Raw genomic sequence first — 19081 nt, 5'->3', positions numbered from 1 at the left:
TCCCCCCTTCCCCCACACCTGTTCTCACCGGTAACCACTAGTTTGTCCTCTGTACCTGTGAGTCTGTTTCTGTTTTGTTATATTTGTTCTTTTTTTTTTTTAGATTCCACATGTAAGTGAAAATATACAGTATTTGTCTTTCTCTGCCTGACTTATTTTACTAAGCTTAATACCTTTCGGTCCATTCATGTATTTTTAAATATCAGCATTTGTCCCTATTCTAGGTCCATTCTATTGTTCCTATTAGTGCTTCCTTATCAAATTGAAATGGATTAGAACTTTTTAAACTAAGTTTTGAAGAGTCAGGCATATGACTGTGTGTGATTATAAATTGATTTTGAAATTTTAGATTGTAACCGTCTTTGAAGATAATTCAAAAGATTGATAAATACAGTCAGCAGTTTTTTAAAAGCATGAAACCAAGATATTTCATTTGTTGCCTAGAATAAAGCACTGCTAGGATGAGAGCAACATGGTACTCCACCTTGCCTGGGGAGTACTGCATTATATTTCTTAGTGAACACTCCCATTTCACTGTTACCCATCACCACTCCTAAAATATAAGCTGGGAAACTGACAGAGTATCCTGATAATTTGGAGAAGAGAATGGTGCAAATAAAGGGGAAGATTCCTCTGTATTTCTGGGAAAAGTGAAAATGCTCAGTAAATATAGTGATGTTCTTACAGTTACAGGTATTCTAAAGACACCCCTATTAATCCATCAGAGAATTCAACATCAAGCTTATCAACTTGTTTGATTAATCAAAATTTGTTACTCAATAGAACATCACTGGAGATAGTGGGAAAAGGTAAGAATTGAACTGGCACTAGTGAATATTAGTGTCATTAATAAATATTCTAAAATTTAACAATTTAATTACATCATTAAAAAACGATTGTGGGGGCTTCCCTGGTGGCGCAGTGGTTGAGAGTCCGCCTGCCGATGCAGGGGACACGGGTTCGTGCCCTGGTCCGGGAGGATCCCACATGCCGCCGAGCGACTGGCCCATGAGCCATGGCCGCTGAGCCTGCGCATCCGGAGCCTGTGCTCCACAACGGGAAAGGCCACAACAGTGAGAGGCCCGCGTACCGCAAAAAAAAAAAAAAAAAAAAAAAAAAAAAAGATTGTGATATCCATTAGCAAAATTGATTTAAAAGACAAATAGGAAAAATATTTGCATCTTATATATGTAAGACAAAAATCATAGTGTTATATATATTAAACACCTTCTAGAAGTAATAAGAGGAATATTTTGATATGAAATTGGCAAAGAATATATGCAATTAATATAAAGAGGTGGAAGTGGTATATGTTAAAACAATTTTACTGTTTAAGAAAAATTCAAATTCTTACACCAATTCAAGATTTTTTACCTATTATAACACAAATCATAAGTTTTAATTATAAATTATAGTACTAGTTAAAGATTTTCCTACCTACTAGATAGGAAAGATTAAAAATAAAAAGAAATGAGGTAGAGGATAAACACACATTTTATGTATTACGAGGAGTGTATAAATTTCTCTTTTGGAGGTTAATTTTCAATATAGTAAAGAACAAAAATATGCCCAACTGCTTAAATCAGCAATTCTACTTTTATTGCTTTATCTTAAGGAAATAATCAGGAATGTGCAGAAGGATTTATTTATCATTATAGCCATGGCATCCCTGTTTAACAGAATGAAAAATTAGAAATATTGTGTGAGTACATGGAAAAAATTGATTAAATAAATGATGAAACTTATTCAGCACACTATTATGCAGTCATTAAAATCCTGACATGAGAAGATAAAGAGTATTATGCATATTTTTATGTTCACTAAAAATGTGAAAGATATAAACAAACATTAGAAGCGGTACTGTGTGTGTGGAGGGATGGCAGATAATTTTTACTTGTTTTCTTTGTGCTTTTCTGTATTGTCAAATTTTGTAACGTGACTATAAATCACTTTATAATTAGATAAAAAGTTCTTAAATGGAATAAATGGTTAAGTTAGTTGACTTTTCAAAAGGAATGCTAAAATTAATGTTTAAGATAAAACACTCTCTTGTCTACGTAGGTTGGGAAAAGGAATCTGGGTCACATATGTGGATATATATTCTATTGGGTAATATGCTTCGTGGAATTGGGGAAACGCCCATAACACCCTTGGGGATTTCTTACATCGATGATTTTGCTAAAGAAGGACATTCTTCTTTTTATTTAGGTAATGTACAGAAAATATTAGATTTTATGGTTACTTTCCCTGGGTGTACCTTGAAATAACAGTGCTCCTAAACTCATTCTTTTACTTTAAAAATTACTTAGAGAAATATATTGTATTGTATTACTTTAAAAAATTGAATAAGAACCATGTATTACTGGCATTTGATAAAAATGTTTTGTAATATTTTCAGGTAATTTGTTTGCAGTAACAATGATTGGTCCAATCATTGGCTTTTTACTCGTATCTCTGCTTTCTAAAATGTATGTGGATGTTGGATACGTAGATCTGAGTAAGTATAATCAGAACAAGGTAACATGATAATGCTTTTCAAGTACATGACACCATTCTTTCAAATAACTGAATTCACTCTTTCAGTGGCCCTTTGCTGACTAATTGTCAAAAGTTACAAATAGGTAATGTGTTAATAACTAGAATAAAAATAAACTTCAGCTCCTATCTACATCAGGCTTTTACAACTAAGCACAAAATAAGAAAATTTAACAAACTTAAGATTACTTCACCCCAAATAATTGCAGGTCTCTCAATGTGCCTACTAATGTCACTTCCCCACATTTACCCTCTCTCCTGTCTCGATTTGCATAGTTCTTAAAGTCTTTTCCAATATGTGGCTCCTCTTCAGAGATGCCTTACTTCACCACCTCCTACTGGCCCCAAGTTAAATGTCCCTATTAATTACCAAGAGCATGCCTTTATTGTAGCCCTTGTCACAATAAGCCATAAATATTTGTGCCACTGATCTTCCATCTCTTTTAGAACATAACAGTATGATGTCTGTCTTAACATATGATAAGTAATTAGTGTTTAGAAATAAACAAATGTGATTTTCTATTTCACCAGGACTACATAGAGTAGACATCACAGCAGACCAACAATAACCACAATCTGAAAGTATTTTAATATAAAGCTAAAACGTGGACCTGATGGAATGTGTTATGTCTTCTATTTTGGATGTGTGAAATAGAGTAGGTTCACATTCCAAGTGTTTCTACTCGATCATTTCCAGGTTCATCCTTGTTTTTATCACTAAGCACCCAGATATAAATGGTTAAAGTCTTTAGAATGATAGATTTGTAACCTCTTTTCTATAGTCAGAAATCACTACTCACAGTATTTAGGTCCATGGTGATCCCATTTCTAGCACTGAACTTCTAGACCTTATTATATCTTCTCTTCTTATTATATCTTCTATTCAGTTATGGGTATGATGTAAATGTATTGTGAAGTACATTTTGGCAAACTCCAATGCCAAAGGAGTCAATGAGATAATATAAGTGAATAAAGAGTGTTCGGTGTGGTGGTTAAACTTGGAAGAATTGTTGGTGGTGAACTGCCCTCTGCACACACCCGAAAGTGCATACACTGCTCAGCCTCAACCTATTCTTTTCATGAAGAAATTTGGATCCAGCACTGACAAAATCTTCTGATTGGTTTTCAAGAAAATCCTGGAATCCAGATTTTCATGTGGAAGTTTTCAATTTTTAAAACAATGTGTGAACAAAAGAAAACACTTTGGCAGGCTGTGTCTAGCCAGGTTATGACCTCTAGTTCCTATGTGTACACCAGGGATAGAACACAAAAAAATGTTATCAAAATGACACTTCTGACGGATGATAACTAAGTACTTAGCATGCAGATGGAGTCACTGATTTTATCAATCATTTCTGCAGTCTGTCAGAGTTGCTGATTATGGAATAATATGAACATGTAAATCAATTTTAAACTCAGAGCTGTATATATCTGAAAACCACTTCAATAAATAGAATTAATAATTTATTTCTATATATCAAGTCAATGTTTTCTCACGTTAAAGAGTTTTCTTATAGATCAAAGAGTAACAACACCATTATTGTGCTTCAAACATCTATGGTGTGTGTGTGTGTGTGTGTGTGTGTGTGTGTGTGTGTGTGTGTGTGAGATGCTTTCTTATTAGAATGTTTATATTTATAAATTTAAATATATACTGAAGCTTTATATTTACTGAAACAGCTCATTTATACTTGTCTAGATATAGCACATACATGGCACTCACACAGCTTTAAAGGGAAATATTATTGAAATAAAATGGTTAAATTATCCCTAAAATTTAGAGTCTAAATTTTAAACTCAGATTTTCATTATACGTATATCGTCACCATTATTATCCTCTGTGCTGTCAAGGAGTTGGAAATGCAGGTTCTAGGAGGAAAAAACCCAACTATTGGCTCTGAGAATTTCTTGCGAAGTGCTGTAAATTTCATTGCTAGTGGTTTCTTGACCTCAGGAGATGGTGTCAATAGAAGTTTTCAGACAATGAGTATCATGCTTTCCATAAATGGCCCTTAAATAGTTTGCAAGCTTCAACTGTTCAATGGTGGCTGCTGTTGTCATGTCACCAGAAAAGCCACCAAGTTCACACAGGCTCAGGCAATGACAACAATGTCATGACTGACTCCTGGACAACAGCAATAGTAAGATGTCATTAAATATTAGACTTACACTTATTTCAAAGATAAAAAGTGTGAAAAAAAGAAAAGAGTGTCTCAGAATTGATGAAACATCATTTACTTTCTTCATCTATGAAGGACAGCAATTACTACAATTATTACCAGAAATTCTTACATTTCAAAATGATTTTTGACTGGCTTCTTCTAATTCTTTATTCTAGGCACTATCAGAATAACTCCTAAGGACTCTCGTTGGGTTGGTGCGTGGTGGCTTGGTTTCCTTGTGGCTGGACTAATATCCGTTATTTCTTCTATACCATTCTTTTTCTTGCCCAAAAATTTGGATAAACCAAGGAAAGAAAAAAAAGCTTCAGTATCTTTGCCTGTGCAAAATGAGGAAAAGAGTCAAATGGCTCATTTGACCAAGCAGGGGCAAAATGTTAGTGAAACTGTAGCTGGTAAGTATTTCACATTAACAGTCAATTTGGAATTGTTAATCCCAGTGAAAGGGAGGGGTGAATATTCCAAAATAATAAGTCATACTCAAGTCATCTAAATAAAGTTTGATTTCTTCTTTACTAAATTTGGCTAAATTATTCTTCTAAGTTCCTACTAAAATTTGTAAATATTTTCTGAACACGTATCAACTCTGAAGGGAAGGGAATTAGGCTTGTGATCTTTAGCAGGGAGAAACCAATCAAAGGCTAAAAATATCTGTTATTTATAAACCAAAGAGTATATATTCATTTCCAAATTACATAGTACAAACTATGAGGATTAAAACGTCTTTCTCTCTTCCTTCCTTCCTTCCTTCCTTCCTCCCTCCCTCCCTCTCTCTCTCTTTCCTTTCTCTTTCTTTCTTTTCTTCCTTCCTTCCTTCCTTCCTTCCTTCCTTCCTTCCTTCCTTCCTTTCCTTCTTTCCTTCTTTCCTTCTTTCCTTTCACAAATAGTCCCAGGAAGCATACTATGCCCTGGTAATAGAATATTGCCTGTGTTTTCCAAGTATTTACAATATAATGGGGTTGTACCAAAAAATATATAGACAATTGCCATATAGTGCCTCTATAAACAATTATGAGTGCCTATAAATTGGGCAACTTAACTATTCTTAGGTGGAGACATGGAGTATGGAGAAGGAAATCAGAGGAAGTTTCTCTCTAGATAGAGTAAGATTATTTTCTTGGTAATTATATAGAAAAAATTGCTTACCTAAATATTAAAAAATGAAGTTCAAGCAACAGTAGTAGTTAAGGTTATATTGTAGTCAGTCATGTGAATAAGAGCCCTCCACCATTTGATAGCGCCCTTCCTTTCAAACATAAGCCCCGAGGGCTAATGGAGAACAATTTAGGAGCAGTAATTTGGGGAACGATCCAGTGGCAGTCAGAGCAAGATAGTGGAAACAATGTTAATAGTGCAGTTTTCAGATTGCACAGAAATGGCAGAATAGTAAAAGTCAAAGCAGAGCAATGCCTGAACCCTTGACAACCTTTTCAAGTTGAAGTTGAAGTGACATTAGAGCTTGTCAGGTGGAGCCCAATTTCACCCTCTCGTCAGTTCTTCCCCTCACTCCTTTTATTGTCACTTTCTCCTCTCCATCACTGTAATCCGAACGCAATGGTGTGACTTGTATTGACTCATGAGAGAAGACTTAAATTTTCAATCACATTGGTAGCTTGAAATTGGCCATGATGGGAGAAGTTACCACCATTTATTACCGAAATTGGGAAATACTCAAATCAATGTTGTTTTCCCAAGAATCAGTTGTTTAACATTTACCAGCACACCACTGATTTAGGAGTCTTTGAAATTTAACACGCACACTAAAAATACCATTCCAATAAATTTTCATTTGGTCTATGCTATTTTCACACTGAAGCAAATTAAATCCATAAAAAGTAGCGGATTATCTAAAAATAAGGAACGTGGTGACTGTGAGCCTCCCCAAAATGGAGAGGATAATGAAGATGCAAAATAGGGCGATTGTAAACATCATCTGTGTTATCAACTGTGTTTGTAAGATAGTGACCAAAATAAGATAGTAAAGAGGTTCTTAATTATGTGTTACTAGGAATGGATGAAATAACTAAGAACATTTAGTCAGAAAATAATATATCTAATTTGAGTAGAAACAAGACTAGTTGGTTAGAAAGAAATAAAGATATCAGTTCATTACAAAAAAAAATTGTGAACAAGGAGAATTGTCCAAAAATGAGCAATTTCTTTCTGAGATAGCTTAATGGGTTGTTTATTGATGCGATTATTGAGGATATATAGTGGATCATGATTGTGTAGAAGTTCAGATGACATCCACGTTCTCACTCACCTCAAAAATTCAATGATTTGGTGAGCCCATATACCCCATTTCTTTTGATCAAACATCACAACTCACTTAGAATGCCTCACAAGTCAATTGTCCTTCCTGATTGGAGAGTCCCATGGAGAGAAGTTTAGCATTTTGACCTAACAATTTAAAATGTTATTTATTCCTGCTATACATTTCCTTACATCTTCTTTTTTCTCCTTCTATGCCCTTTGCCCTAATCTTTTTTCTTGTTATTATAAGCAGATGAAACTATTTCTTAGTTACCATTGGATAGAAGGTTTGGTTCTAACCATATCTAGTGGAAACCTTTAGAGATCTACAGCACAAGATCTTTCAAAGTCCACACCATCCAAAACTCAGTAACCATATCTGGTTCTGTCTTGCTAGACTCTGATACTTCCCACTGTTTTTCTAAGTGGTTTCTTCCACTTTTAACTCCCATTACAGCTGGTTAACCTGGTGATCATAGACCCAAATTACATAATTCTTGCTAGGTACGGAAGTTATGGATTTGTTACACACCTGTTTGTAGGCATGGGTTTTTTGCCCTACTGTTGTCATAATGTCACTTGAGACACAATATGTCTTTAAGAAAGCTGATGGATAATACTGCCAGATTTACTGAGGCAGTATTTTATGGTAGAAAAGCTATATACCAGGAAACAAGAGATCTGAATCCTGGTACTAAATTGACCTTTACGATTTTTGAACCTTAGTCTTCTTATTTCTGTGAGCTTTGGATTCTACTATCTTTAAGATAAATTTCCAGTTAATAATTATATTATTAATATAATGATTATATTATTAAGTGCTAATAAAAAAGAGACATGGCATTTCATTCACTTTTGTTTCTTGAGTGCCTAGCATATTGCCTAGTACCCAATTAAAAACCAAACGTTTGCTAAATGAATGAATAAATGAACTAATGATGTATACAGTTGTATGGCAGAATGCTAAGAATAATCAAATACGAGGCGAACAAAGCACTGACTAAAACAGCATGTATGTTTGGTCCCATTTTGGAGTAAAATGAACTAATTAAATAAATATTAAGGCACATATGGAAAAAACTGAAAGAATTTTTTTAAAAAACTGTTAGTAGGATTGCAGGGTATTCTGACTTTCTGTGCTATATATTTATGGAATTTGAAATCTTATATAAATTATATTTACAAGATTAAGATATTAATATATATATGTAAGCTGCATTATAATATTTTCTTTCTTTTTATGTTTTTATAGGTTTTTTCCAGTCCTTGAAAAACATCCTTACCAATCCCCTGTATGTTATAACATTAGTTTTGACACTGCTACAAGCCAGCAGCCATATTGGAATTATTACTTATGTCTTCAAATATGTAGAACAGCAGTATGGCCAGTCAGCATCTGAGACTAGCATTTTGTTTGGTAAGACCTGTTTATGGTTGCTTGATAAATGCTATGCTACTGAGTCACTGAGCTCCAAGTGACATTTTGTTGTGAAGGCAATTTCACATTTTATTAAATATAATTTTCATTTATTTTTTTCAAATTTTATCAAATCGATGGGTCTTGTGATATCATCATTGTTCTGCATTTGAAGTTACAGCTCATGTTATTTTTGAGGAGATGAATTCCTGAAGGAAAAGTGACATGTGAATGGAACATGTAGATATGATATCTGCATAACTGGATCTTATAATCTAGTGCTGAGCTTCTGAGGCAAATCCTTTTGTAATGTAATTATTATACTTCTATCCTTCATGGACTTTGAATCAGGACCCAGATACTTACAAAAACTAGGACATTGATGTTTCCAGGAGAAAAATCAATTTAAACACATCACTGGTATCTATATAATTCAATACAAATCTCATATTTTAGAGAGGTTTTTTGCTGCAGTATCTGTTTCCAATGACACAAGGAGACTTCTTTATGAAGGAAGGTTTTCTCATATTATTCCTTCTCTACCCCCTGTATAATATAAGATTCTTAAGAGCAGTAGAATACCCAGTACATGGCCCAGCACATTGTAGAAACCCAATATTTGATAAGTTAAGCTGAATTTACAAGTGATATATGAATAGGTCATAAGTAAACAAGAAAAATATAATTCTGTAGGATGTGCTTATTGAACTTAAGATAAAAGTTAAAACTGTAAATTTAACTCCTAATAAAGTTCTCAGCCTAAATTTTTTGTTAGAGGGATCTTCATCTTTAATCAATCTTGGAAGACAATGAAATGGAAAAGTTATAAGAGGAATCAACTATTTTTAACATCACATATAGACCTGTTTATCATCTTAGGGTATGTGTGTGTTTAGATGAATAAAGAAGAGATATTAATTTAAGTGTTCAATTCTAAACTACTGGGCAGATTTGTAGTACGTTTTTAAGGATGGGAACTCTTCATTTTAAGGAAATGCAAAGGATTTTAGATGGTAGGATAAAAATCTCAGTGTCAGGAAGATGATATTTTGTTGTTGTTTTCCGGGAGGGGACAAAAAGCACCTTATAAAAACCATATGTTCAGACATACAGATATTCTTAGTCACTGACTTTTGCTACTGAGGAAACTAAACCTTCAGCATTGGCAGGAAGAAATTATTTTTATCTCCCCCACATGGTGCACTGACCCTCTACCTCCATCCTGGACTGCCAGCCTTCTATTTAAGAAGTAATAAGATAGGATGATTTTGGTTGATATACAGTGTTTCATGTGTAAAGACATTCAGAATAACCATATTTATATAATTACATTTTTTCTCTTACTTCTAGGATTCATAACCATACCAACTTTTGCATCTGGAGTGTTTACAGGAGGATATATCATTAAAAAATTCAAATTTACCTTGGTTGGAATTGCAAAATTTTCCTTTTGTAGCCATATGTTGTCCTTCCTATTTCACCTATTAAATTTTGCGCTAATCTGTGAAAACAAATCAGTTGCTGGACTAACCTTGACTTATGATGGGTTTGTATAATATATATATCAATATACCAATAGCACAATATATAAACCATCTAATGTAAAAGAAAGTAAGGCAAACAAGGCAGATGGCAATTTTAGTAAACTTTCAACTCAGAGAAATTTCAATTTACAAATTCTTAAAACGTTCATTTCTTAAGATCTCAAAAAGTTCTTTTTTTTTCCTTCCTTAAAGAAAAGCCATATAGTTTGTAATAGTAATAGTTATTATTTATGGGGTGCTTACAATGAGTGATGGGTGCTTTTATCCCCATTTTATAGATAAGGAAAGCAAGGCTTAGAAAGATACACAGATTACATATCTAACAATGTTAAGATTCTGACTCAGATTTGAAGGTTTTGACTCCAAAACTCTTAATCCTAACCACTATGATCTTGGGTGAAACATGAGAGAAATGTAAATGACATTTTCCAAAAGTGACTGAACAATCTTTACCTGCAGTTAATTTTGATGTTTAACAATTATCTTTATAAGAAAACCAGTACACTGCACTCAATTCTCCTTTTTTGCAAGCTAATTCTGTTTCTCCTGGTATTGTCTTCATTAGCAGTAGAATTGATAAATACTCTATACATAATGGCATATTAGACCTAGAAAGCTTTTACTTTTCATTATTATCACGCATTGTGCAGTATACCTAGTACTACAGTCTCTACCCCAAATCAAGGGCAAGATTCCTGTGCAGATTTTCTCATCATCTCCTGAATATAGCCAACAATTTAAGTTTAGGAATGTTCACGTTCAAGCAACAAGCAAAGATCCTTCGATCACAGTTTAGTAACCAGGCTCCTTAGCACTGCTTATTGTTGGCTTTGGGCTTTGAAACTCTGGGTCTTATGAGGTGTCAATTTGAACCTGTCGAATCTTCCCACATTTGCTTACCTAAACATCATCCTATTCTTGGAGGCTTGCCAACTTAATCTTGAATTATCTCCCTATTCCCTCCTAATCCTGTTTGTTGTTAAATATTCCTATTGACCACCACTCACTCTGGTATATCAAAATACAGAGTACCTAGAACATTGAACTTTAGAGGGAAGAGAATCCTGGAGATTATGCAGCCTGACCCTCTTATATCCTCTTCCTTTGTTAGTTGAGACCCGGAGAAACTGTGGCTTGTTTGAAGTCATACAGTGACTCCAGAACGATGCTACTTCACAGCACAAGCATACAGGCTTCAACCTAAAGCCAGTTCCCTGAAACAAGCACAGTAACTGTGCTATCTATTCAAAAGAAGGCAGCTAGAGTTCTATGGGCTTTTTTCATTCAATAAAATTTCACTGAGTGCCTCCTTAAAGGTCAAAAAATTTATAGGATACCTCAGTGCCCTCATGGAACTCATAGTCTAAGTGATGGCTATTAACAGAATCAATATATTTAGCATTTATGAAATGTTAGTCACTGGGGTAAGTTTTTAGAGTATGAATTACTGTAGAGTTTCTCAGAATGTGGTCTGAGAATCTACAGGGGTCCCTGAGACTTTTGCAGATGGTCAACAAATTCTAAACTATTTTTATATTAATACCAAGATAGTATTTTTCTTTTTCATTCTCATTTTCTAATGAGTCTATAGTGATATTTTTTTTCATTTTTATTTTATATTGGAGCATAGTTGAGTAACAATGTCATGTTAGTTTCAGGTGTACAGCAAAGTGATTTCGTTATACATGTATTTATTCTTTTTCCAATTCTTTTCCCATTTAGGTTATTACAGAGTATTGAACAGACTTCACTGTGCTTGTACAGAGATATTTTCTAAGGCTACAAGATGATGATAATATCAGTCTGTTGGCTAAGGATATGTGTGCTTGCACATTCTCATGTACTAAATTTTTCTTATTATTAATCTCTAGTAATGTATATCAATAAGTAGAACCCACTTGAACAAAAAACACTTGGGGTCCTCAATACTTTTCAAGAATCGACAGGCTGCTGGGAACAGAAAGTTTGAGAACAGCTAAATTAACTTTTTTCCAAAAAAAATTCTATGAGGATTTATGACTTATAAATGGCAAATCTAATTTTAGAAAGAGTAGTCACATTGCTGTGAAGTGGCAGACCTAATGTGAACACAGGACTGTCTGATTGCAATGTCCGGACTGAGTCATTAATCATTATGATAAATCACTCCCTGTCCATCGTGTGTTCCCAAGCAGGATTAGGTATTAGACGCTTTCAGTAAAATCATTGATTACAGAATTTCTGAATCTACCTTCTTCTTCATGAAAATTACTTTCTCATTCAAAGATAATTTATCAAGATTTTTACCAAAAAACAAAATAATTTTTAAAAATCTATAAGCAGAAAATTAATTATATGAATAATCCATTTAATAATTTTAGCCATATTGTAAGATTATATTTTATAAATACAACGATGTTTCGCAGTAAATCATTATAAACTTTGTTATGGTTTCATTAAAAAAATCATATGAAGTTTTTCTAGTCTTTCTCAACTGATTCTATTATTCTTTTTTTTTTTTTTTTTTTTGCGGTACGCGGGCCTCTCACTGCTGTGGCCTCTCCCGTTGCGGAGCACAGGCTCCGGACGTGCAGGCTCAACGGCCATGGCTCACGGACCCAACCGCTCCACGGCATGTGGGATCTTCCCAGACCGGGGCACGAACCCGTGTCCCCTGCATCGGCAGGCGGACTCTCAACCACTGCGCCACCAGGGAAGCCTGATTCTATTATTCTTGATTTTTAAAAATTGATCCTTAAGGATTCTGCTTTGACCACGTTGAATCCTTTCCTTGTGTAGTTAAAATATAGATTTAAAAATTCAAACTAGTTAATTAACATTCACAGATTCATGAGACTTTACAGTGAGCTGGGAAGAACCTTAGTCTAACGCCATTACCCTACTGAACAGAAACCAATTCTCAGAAAACTGAAGTGATTTTTGAGGAATTTTTTGACAGAATCACAAAGACCTCTTGTCTATGTCTTACCTATCCTCTTTGGTTTCTTTTTTATGTTTTACTTTTTCTACATCATAAATCATGTCTGGGTAAAGATAAAGGGTGAAAAAGTTACTAAGCACTAAAAATAAACTTTGCCATTTTGGACAAGCAAAATATCTCTATTTAATTTAAAGACAACCCTTTCCCTTATTTCTCATCTCCTTTTCGTCTCTCCTCCTTCTTTTCCTTTCCCTCCCCTTCTCTTTTTGTCCTCCTCCTTCCTTCCTCTCCCCTCCTCCTCCTGCTTCTTCTTCTCCTTCTCCTTCTCCTTCCTCTTCTCCTTCCTCTTCTCCTTCCTCTTCTCCTTTCTTCTTCTTTTCTCTCTTTCTGATATATGTCTATCATATATTTCCAGAAATAATCCAGTGGCATCTCATATAAATGTACCACTTTCTTATTGCAACTATGACTGCAATTGTGATCAAAGTCAATGGGAACCACTCTGTGGAGACAATGGAATAACTTACATATCACCTTGTTTGGCAGGATGCAAATCTTCAAGTGGCAGTAAAAAGTCTGTTGTGAGTATTATTTTTTACTTTCTTCTCCTTAATCAAAACTGCAGATTTGATTTAACTTACTTAAACTTTGATAATTACTTACCAAATGTTTCTACAACTAAGGTCACCAGTAAAAAGATAGAAAAAGATTCCCATTATTGCCTGTCATTGTGATGGCTGTGATGTGTAAACAAAGCCTCACGGAAAATCCTGCTTGAGACACAAACAGGTTTTTCTGTTGCTTGAATTCTCATGAGATTACTCCCACCTTTTCTTCTTGCGTTTATAAGACTATGACATTTTGAAATTTAAAAACATTTATGATTTCTAGGAAGCACCTCATTTGACTAAAGGATATGATTTCCATTAGGTTGGACGTACTTTACCCTTCAGATGCTAGGGGAAAATCCTGAGCCAACCCCTTGTCAATCTAGGTGCCTTTTCAGGACATCCATCTATATGCAATCTTGCATATAGATTCTGGAGAGTTTACCTTGAGGCTCAATACCCTTTTGACTTTCCAAGAAATTAATCAAGGCTTCATGCTCACTTGACTGTCCAATTTTTGGCTTCCAATTTTGATTTTTTTCAAGGTTGGCACTTTTCCTACACAGGATAACTTAATATTCTGCTTACCTATTGCTAACATCTCCCATAGAAGTGCCACTCTCTTCTTCACTCAAAATATCCCCTTCCATGCAAATTATGAGTTCTCCCCAATCCCCCAAGTACTTCCAATAGCTGGGCATCAGATATGGTGTTCTCGATTCTACTTCCAATCCACTGAATAACTCACAAAGTTGGGGATCCATTTCCTGGGCCCTTTTCCTATCACCAATATTAGCAATATTATCAGCTATGATCATTGCTCTCTACCGCATCCTCCTGTCTTTGATTTTCAAACTTTACCATCATTTTCTTGCCCATAGTCCTACTAACTGCATTAATGAAGGTCACTGAGAACTTTTTGAAGAACCTAGATTCTTTGAAGCTGAGTCATAAATTTGCACAAAAATGGCCCAAAGACTATACTTAAAAACCCATATCTCATATGCATGGCTATAGTGCCTTTCATTGAGAGTGCCCCGTTTAATCTATGGTCCCACCTTGTCCATGCGTGAAGGGCTGGAAGAGACATGATGTTAGAATCCTAAAGAGAGCTCTGTCTACTATGGAGACATCATCTTCTTAATACTTTACCATTTAGGGACCACTGCGGAGTTCTTTTACCAAATTCTTAGTAATAAGTCATCCCTTCTTAATCACTCAAAATAATGCCCTTTGTACTTAAGTTTTGTTTTATTGGCTGATAGGCTTGCTACATAAAGAATTTCTCCATACAATTCTTAGTAAAAAAAAAGTAAAGCTTGGTCATCAGATAAGTATGAATTCAAATTCTTCCCCAGTTCCTCCTTCAGTAATTGGTCTTTAGCATTAATGGGTTCAAATTTCCCTTAAACCTTAGTTTAGCCTAGACTCACAAAAGAATTTATTAAAGCCATCTAGCTACATAAACTGCCTGCCAAATTAAATTTCTAAAATCATTTGTTCCTAAATTTTATCCAGCTGTGTTCTAACCTTTAGGGTATTCTGTTGTGTTGAACCTCTCTGGTAATGGCATCATCTATCCTATAATCTGTCATTATGCAACCAGATGTTGTATTTGCTGGCCAAAGTGGAATTCTAGCATCCGTGCCTGGTCCCTTTTGCCCTGGACTTTGCCCCATTCGAATGGGTGGTTCTCGACCCAGGTTTGACCCCTCCAAAACTACTATATTTTCTGGATTCCCTAGGCAATCCTACCCAGGGAGTGTCACTCACACTCTGTAGAGATTGTTAAAGAGAGTAAGTAGGTGTGCTATAGAAAATAAAAGTGAGTGGTAGAGAAATATTTAAACATTTTATATTGATGAGAAAATAATTTACAGAGTTTCAGACATTACTTTTTTTCTATTCTTTCCAAATTTTTAATTTAGGGATGTATGAAAAGTTAATAGTAAGTTACATTTTCTTGTCTATAAAGGAATCCAGGAAACTATTTTGCCTTTCAATTCTTAAACAACTGTATTGTTAGAATGTTTTCTTTAAAAACTGTAAATATTTTAGCTTAGATGAGTGAGATGTCTTTAAATATAATAGAATATATTTATAGCCCAGTCATATTTTGTAAATATATTCTGTCATATTTCAAAAACTATTTTTCAGATGTTTCATAACTGTAGTTGTGTGGAAGTAAATGGTTTCCAGAGCAGAAATAACTCAATGAAGTTGGGTGAATGCCCCAAAAATGATCAATGTACAAGAAAATTTTATGTTTATATAGTAGTGCAAATATTTATCTTTTTTTCTTCTGCATTGGGAAGCACCTCAAATATCATGCTGGTTTTTAAGTGAGTATTACTTTTTAAAAGCATTTTTACATAGACTATAAACACACCTAATAATATGCATATTTTTCCATAATATATTTGGAACCCCAATTCATATTTTGTTACATTTAAAGAGTGCATTTTCTTAGGATTACTGTGATATTTCACTGCCATAATTAATAATAATTTTGCCTTGACCTTTGCCACTACAAAATCTAGATTCCGTACTTTCTCCTCTTAATGAGAATTTTAAGACAGAGACTGATCGACAACTGCCTCAATGTGAAAGAATCCCCATTGTGATTATAAAAGAACTTCTCATTTTGAGACGCCTTATACCCTGTTGGGCCTGTCAGAGTGAATCACCTATTGATTCCATTGAAAAAAAAAAATTGGGGAACCAGATCACATAATATAAACAGTCTATGATATTCCAAAGTTCTTAATCCTAGTTAAAAGAATGGCTTTTGACCTAGTCTCTCAAATACCCTCGTAGAGAAAAGAAAAATACATGAGCAATATTCGTTCTTTTCTTCACTGATTAGACAAATATTTAGACCACACTTGGTGAAGAATACTCCATGGTGAAAAAAACAGATAAAGTACCTGTTCTCATACAGTTTAGAGTATAACAGGAAAGACTTATGTAAGGCAAGTAAGCTTAAAAATAAACACATAATTACAAACTGTCGTTAGTACTACTAAGAAAAAAGAGTGCTATTAAAGGGAATAAAAAGGAAAAACAAATTTAGGATTGAGGTGAGGAGCTGTGAGGAAGAGGACTCAGAAAATACTTCTCAAAAACAGTGACACAATCTAAAGGTCTAGAGGGTATGTTAAAGTTAGCAAGTGAAGAACTTTACAGGGAGAGGGGCTATATGCCAATGCTTCAAGGCAGGAAAGAACTGATGTGTTTGAGGAGTGAACAGAAGCCAGTTGGTTGGAACATACTGCGTGAGACAGATGGCACAAGGTAAGACTGCAGGGTTAGGAAGGGAGTAGGTAATACAAGGCCTGTTGGTGAAGTTAATCATTCAATCACCTAAAAGTGAAAGCATGTAAAGACTTGCATGTAGGTATTAAAATATATATGTGTAAATATGGTGATCTGGGTTAACCTCTAGTTATACTTTTAAGACATAAGTAGTTAGCAACAGGTTCACAGTCAGCCAACAGCATGACTTAGAAGGGAAAGAAAACAAATATATTAACGTTTTTTAAAATGAGTATAAAGCTATAAACTGAGACTACAGTTGTTTAAATTCCACAATGACCCTTAAATCTTGTCAAATTATTTATACTAATTTATTCCACAGATAAAGCTCTACCTTACCATAAAATACTGTCTACTCAAAAGGAGAAGCTTTCCATATTTGCCAAATTACAGATTCATTAAATTACAGGAAGTTGTCTCAAAACTCCAAATTAGCTTGCATCTCAACAAGTCTTGGCTTCTTAATTTAAAATTTTTCATGAGGAGAACGAGAATTTTAGAGAAAACTGTTACAACACTGATGATAATTTTATCTTAATAAGAAAGTGATAAGATCAACATTACCATTTATCAAAAACATTTATTGATTTCTCACCAACCTTCAATTTTATTGAAAGAGAACTTTTGTGAGGCAGACTGTGGAATAAAAATATAAACTTCAGTCTATTAATGATTCCCCAATGCTTACATCATAAGGCTATTATTAAAACTAGACTAAGCAGGAGTGTTGATATTTACACATTCAGTATATATGTTAGGCACGGTTCTAGGGGCCACGGATGGAACTGTGAACAAAAGTGATAAGGGCTCTCCTTTCATTAGCTTTCATTGGGGTGAGGGATGGGAGAGTGGATGGGTGTAGGAGAAGAAGCAATAAACAAATAAGCATGTAAATACACAAAAAAAAGAAGTGTTAAGCATTAGGAAGAAAAAATCAGAGTAAAAATATAGAAAAGGTAATAAAATTTTAATGCTTGGAAATACAGATGACAGGAATGAGGAAGGAATTCTTGTACTATTCTTGCAACTTTTCTGCAAGAATAATTAATTTGAAAAACTTTTTTCAAAATAATTTCAAAAGCATTTTTTTACAACACTGTTTTAAAGAAATGTTAGTTTCAGACTGTTCCCTCCCAAGAGTTTGAAAGCTCAACCAACTCTGTGAATCTTTAAAAATTGGACAGGAGTTATAGAAGACGACTCATCATAAGAGCCCCTTTCCTCTTAGTAAAAGCCACCCTCTCTGCAAGAATAGTTAAGTTGTGAAGAAATCCACATATTACAGAACAATTGAGGCTAAAGCTATGATCTGGATATGCATGATAAACAACCTACTTCACCTCTACAAAGTGTGGTTAGTCTACCAAGTGCATTTCTGGGGCTTTTACTCAATCACCTGTCTGAGCCATTGAAAGAGATGGATCACCAAACTAGACCACAACATTCCATGAGCATCTGAACCTCCAGCCTCACTAGGTCAACGGCCTGCATCTCCAGTAAAATGCAATTAGCTAATCACCATGCATCCAAAAAAATTAAACATTAAGAAGCCTAACAGCCAAGTCTATAGTACGTTGCTCAGGCCCTTGGCAGAGCCCTCCATCACTAAATTCTGGTGAGGAAGGAGGCGCACTTCATCTTCACTAACTAGGGTTTTAATTACCCTCTGTCTCTGCAAATTGCAATGGCAGGGTCTGCTTTAGGATCCCCATTCCACTGTCACCACAGCCTGACTTGATGTTCCCCCAGTGTGGGAAAGGGGAGACCATAGATGAGAATAACCTGATGAGGAAAAAAGAAAGGAAAAAAGAAAAGCAAAGAAAGAAGAGGGGGTGGAGAAGCAGTACTAATTCAGATACCTTCCATTGAAAGTCATTTGATGCGACCTGAATAAAGATTGAGGGTACAAATCATGCAGATATGAACAGGTGAAGAGCAATCCAGGGAAGGTAGCAGTGGAGGTAAAAATCCTGAGGTGGAACATACTTGACATGTACAAGACCAGGAGGACTGTACGAAGAAGAAAGAGGTAAGAAGTACAATGAGAGAGCAGGCGTGGTGCAGATAACAGACCCTATAGATCACAGTAAAGACTCTGGAGTTTACTCTCATTGCATTAAGAAGCCAGCAGAGAGATCTGAGCAGTAGAATTATACAACTATCTTATCCAATGAGAAGATCACTCTGGCTGTTGGGTGGAAAATATGTCTTTGGGAGGCAAGAACAGAATCAGGGGAAACAGAAGGCTACGATAGGAGGTGCTTTTTGTGGAGAATCCATCCTGAGAAATGTTGATCAAAATACAGAGC

General features: G+C 34.9%; 1 protein-coding gene across 1 annotated transcript in view; it reads left to right on the top strand.

The window, feature by feature from the left end:
- The window catches only part of LOC116760684 (solute carrier organic anion transporter family member 1B3-like), a 58093-nt gene that overhangs the window by 30823 nt on the left and 8189 nt on the right, over positions 1–19081 (top strand). The window contains exons 5-12 of the mRNA XM_032645945.1: positions 688–809; positions 2062–2208; positions 2399–2497; positions 4874–5110; positions 8221–8385; positions 9736–9931; positions 13265–13430; positions 15615–15799. Coding sequence (XP_032501836.1) covers positions 688–809; positions 2062–2208; positions 2399–2497; positions 4874–5110; positions 8221–8385; positions 9736–9931; positions 13265–13430; positions 15615–15799 — 1317 coding nt within the window. The remainder of the gene's footprint in view (positions 1–687; positions 810–2061; positions 2209–2398; positions 2498–4873; positions 5111–8220; positions 8386–9735; positions 9932–13264; positions 13431–15614; positions 15800–19081) is intronic.

Source organism: Phocoena sinus, chromosome 10 (genome assembly GCF_008692025.1).
Source record: "Phocoena sinus isolate mPhoSin1 chromosome 10, mPhoSin1.pri, whole genome shotgun sequence".
Taxonomy (NCBI): Eukaryota; Metazoa; Chordata; class Mammalia; order Artiodactyla; family Phocoenidae; genus Phocoena; species Phocoena sinus.
Note: the sequence above shows the minus strand (reverse complement) of the source record. Positions and strands in the feature narration are given on the sequence as shown.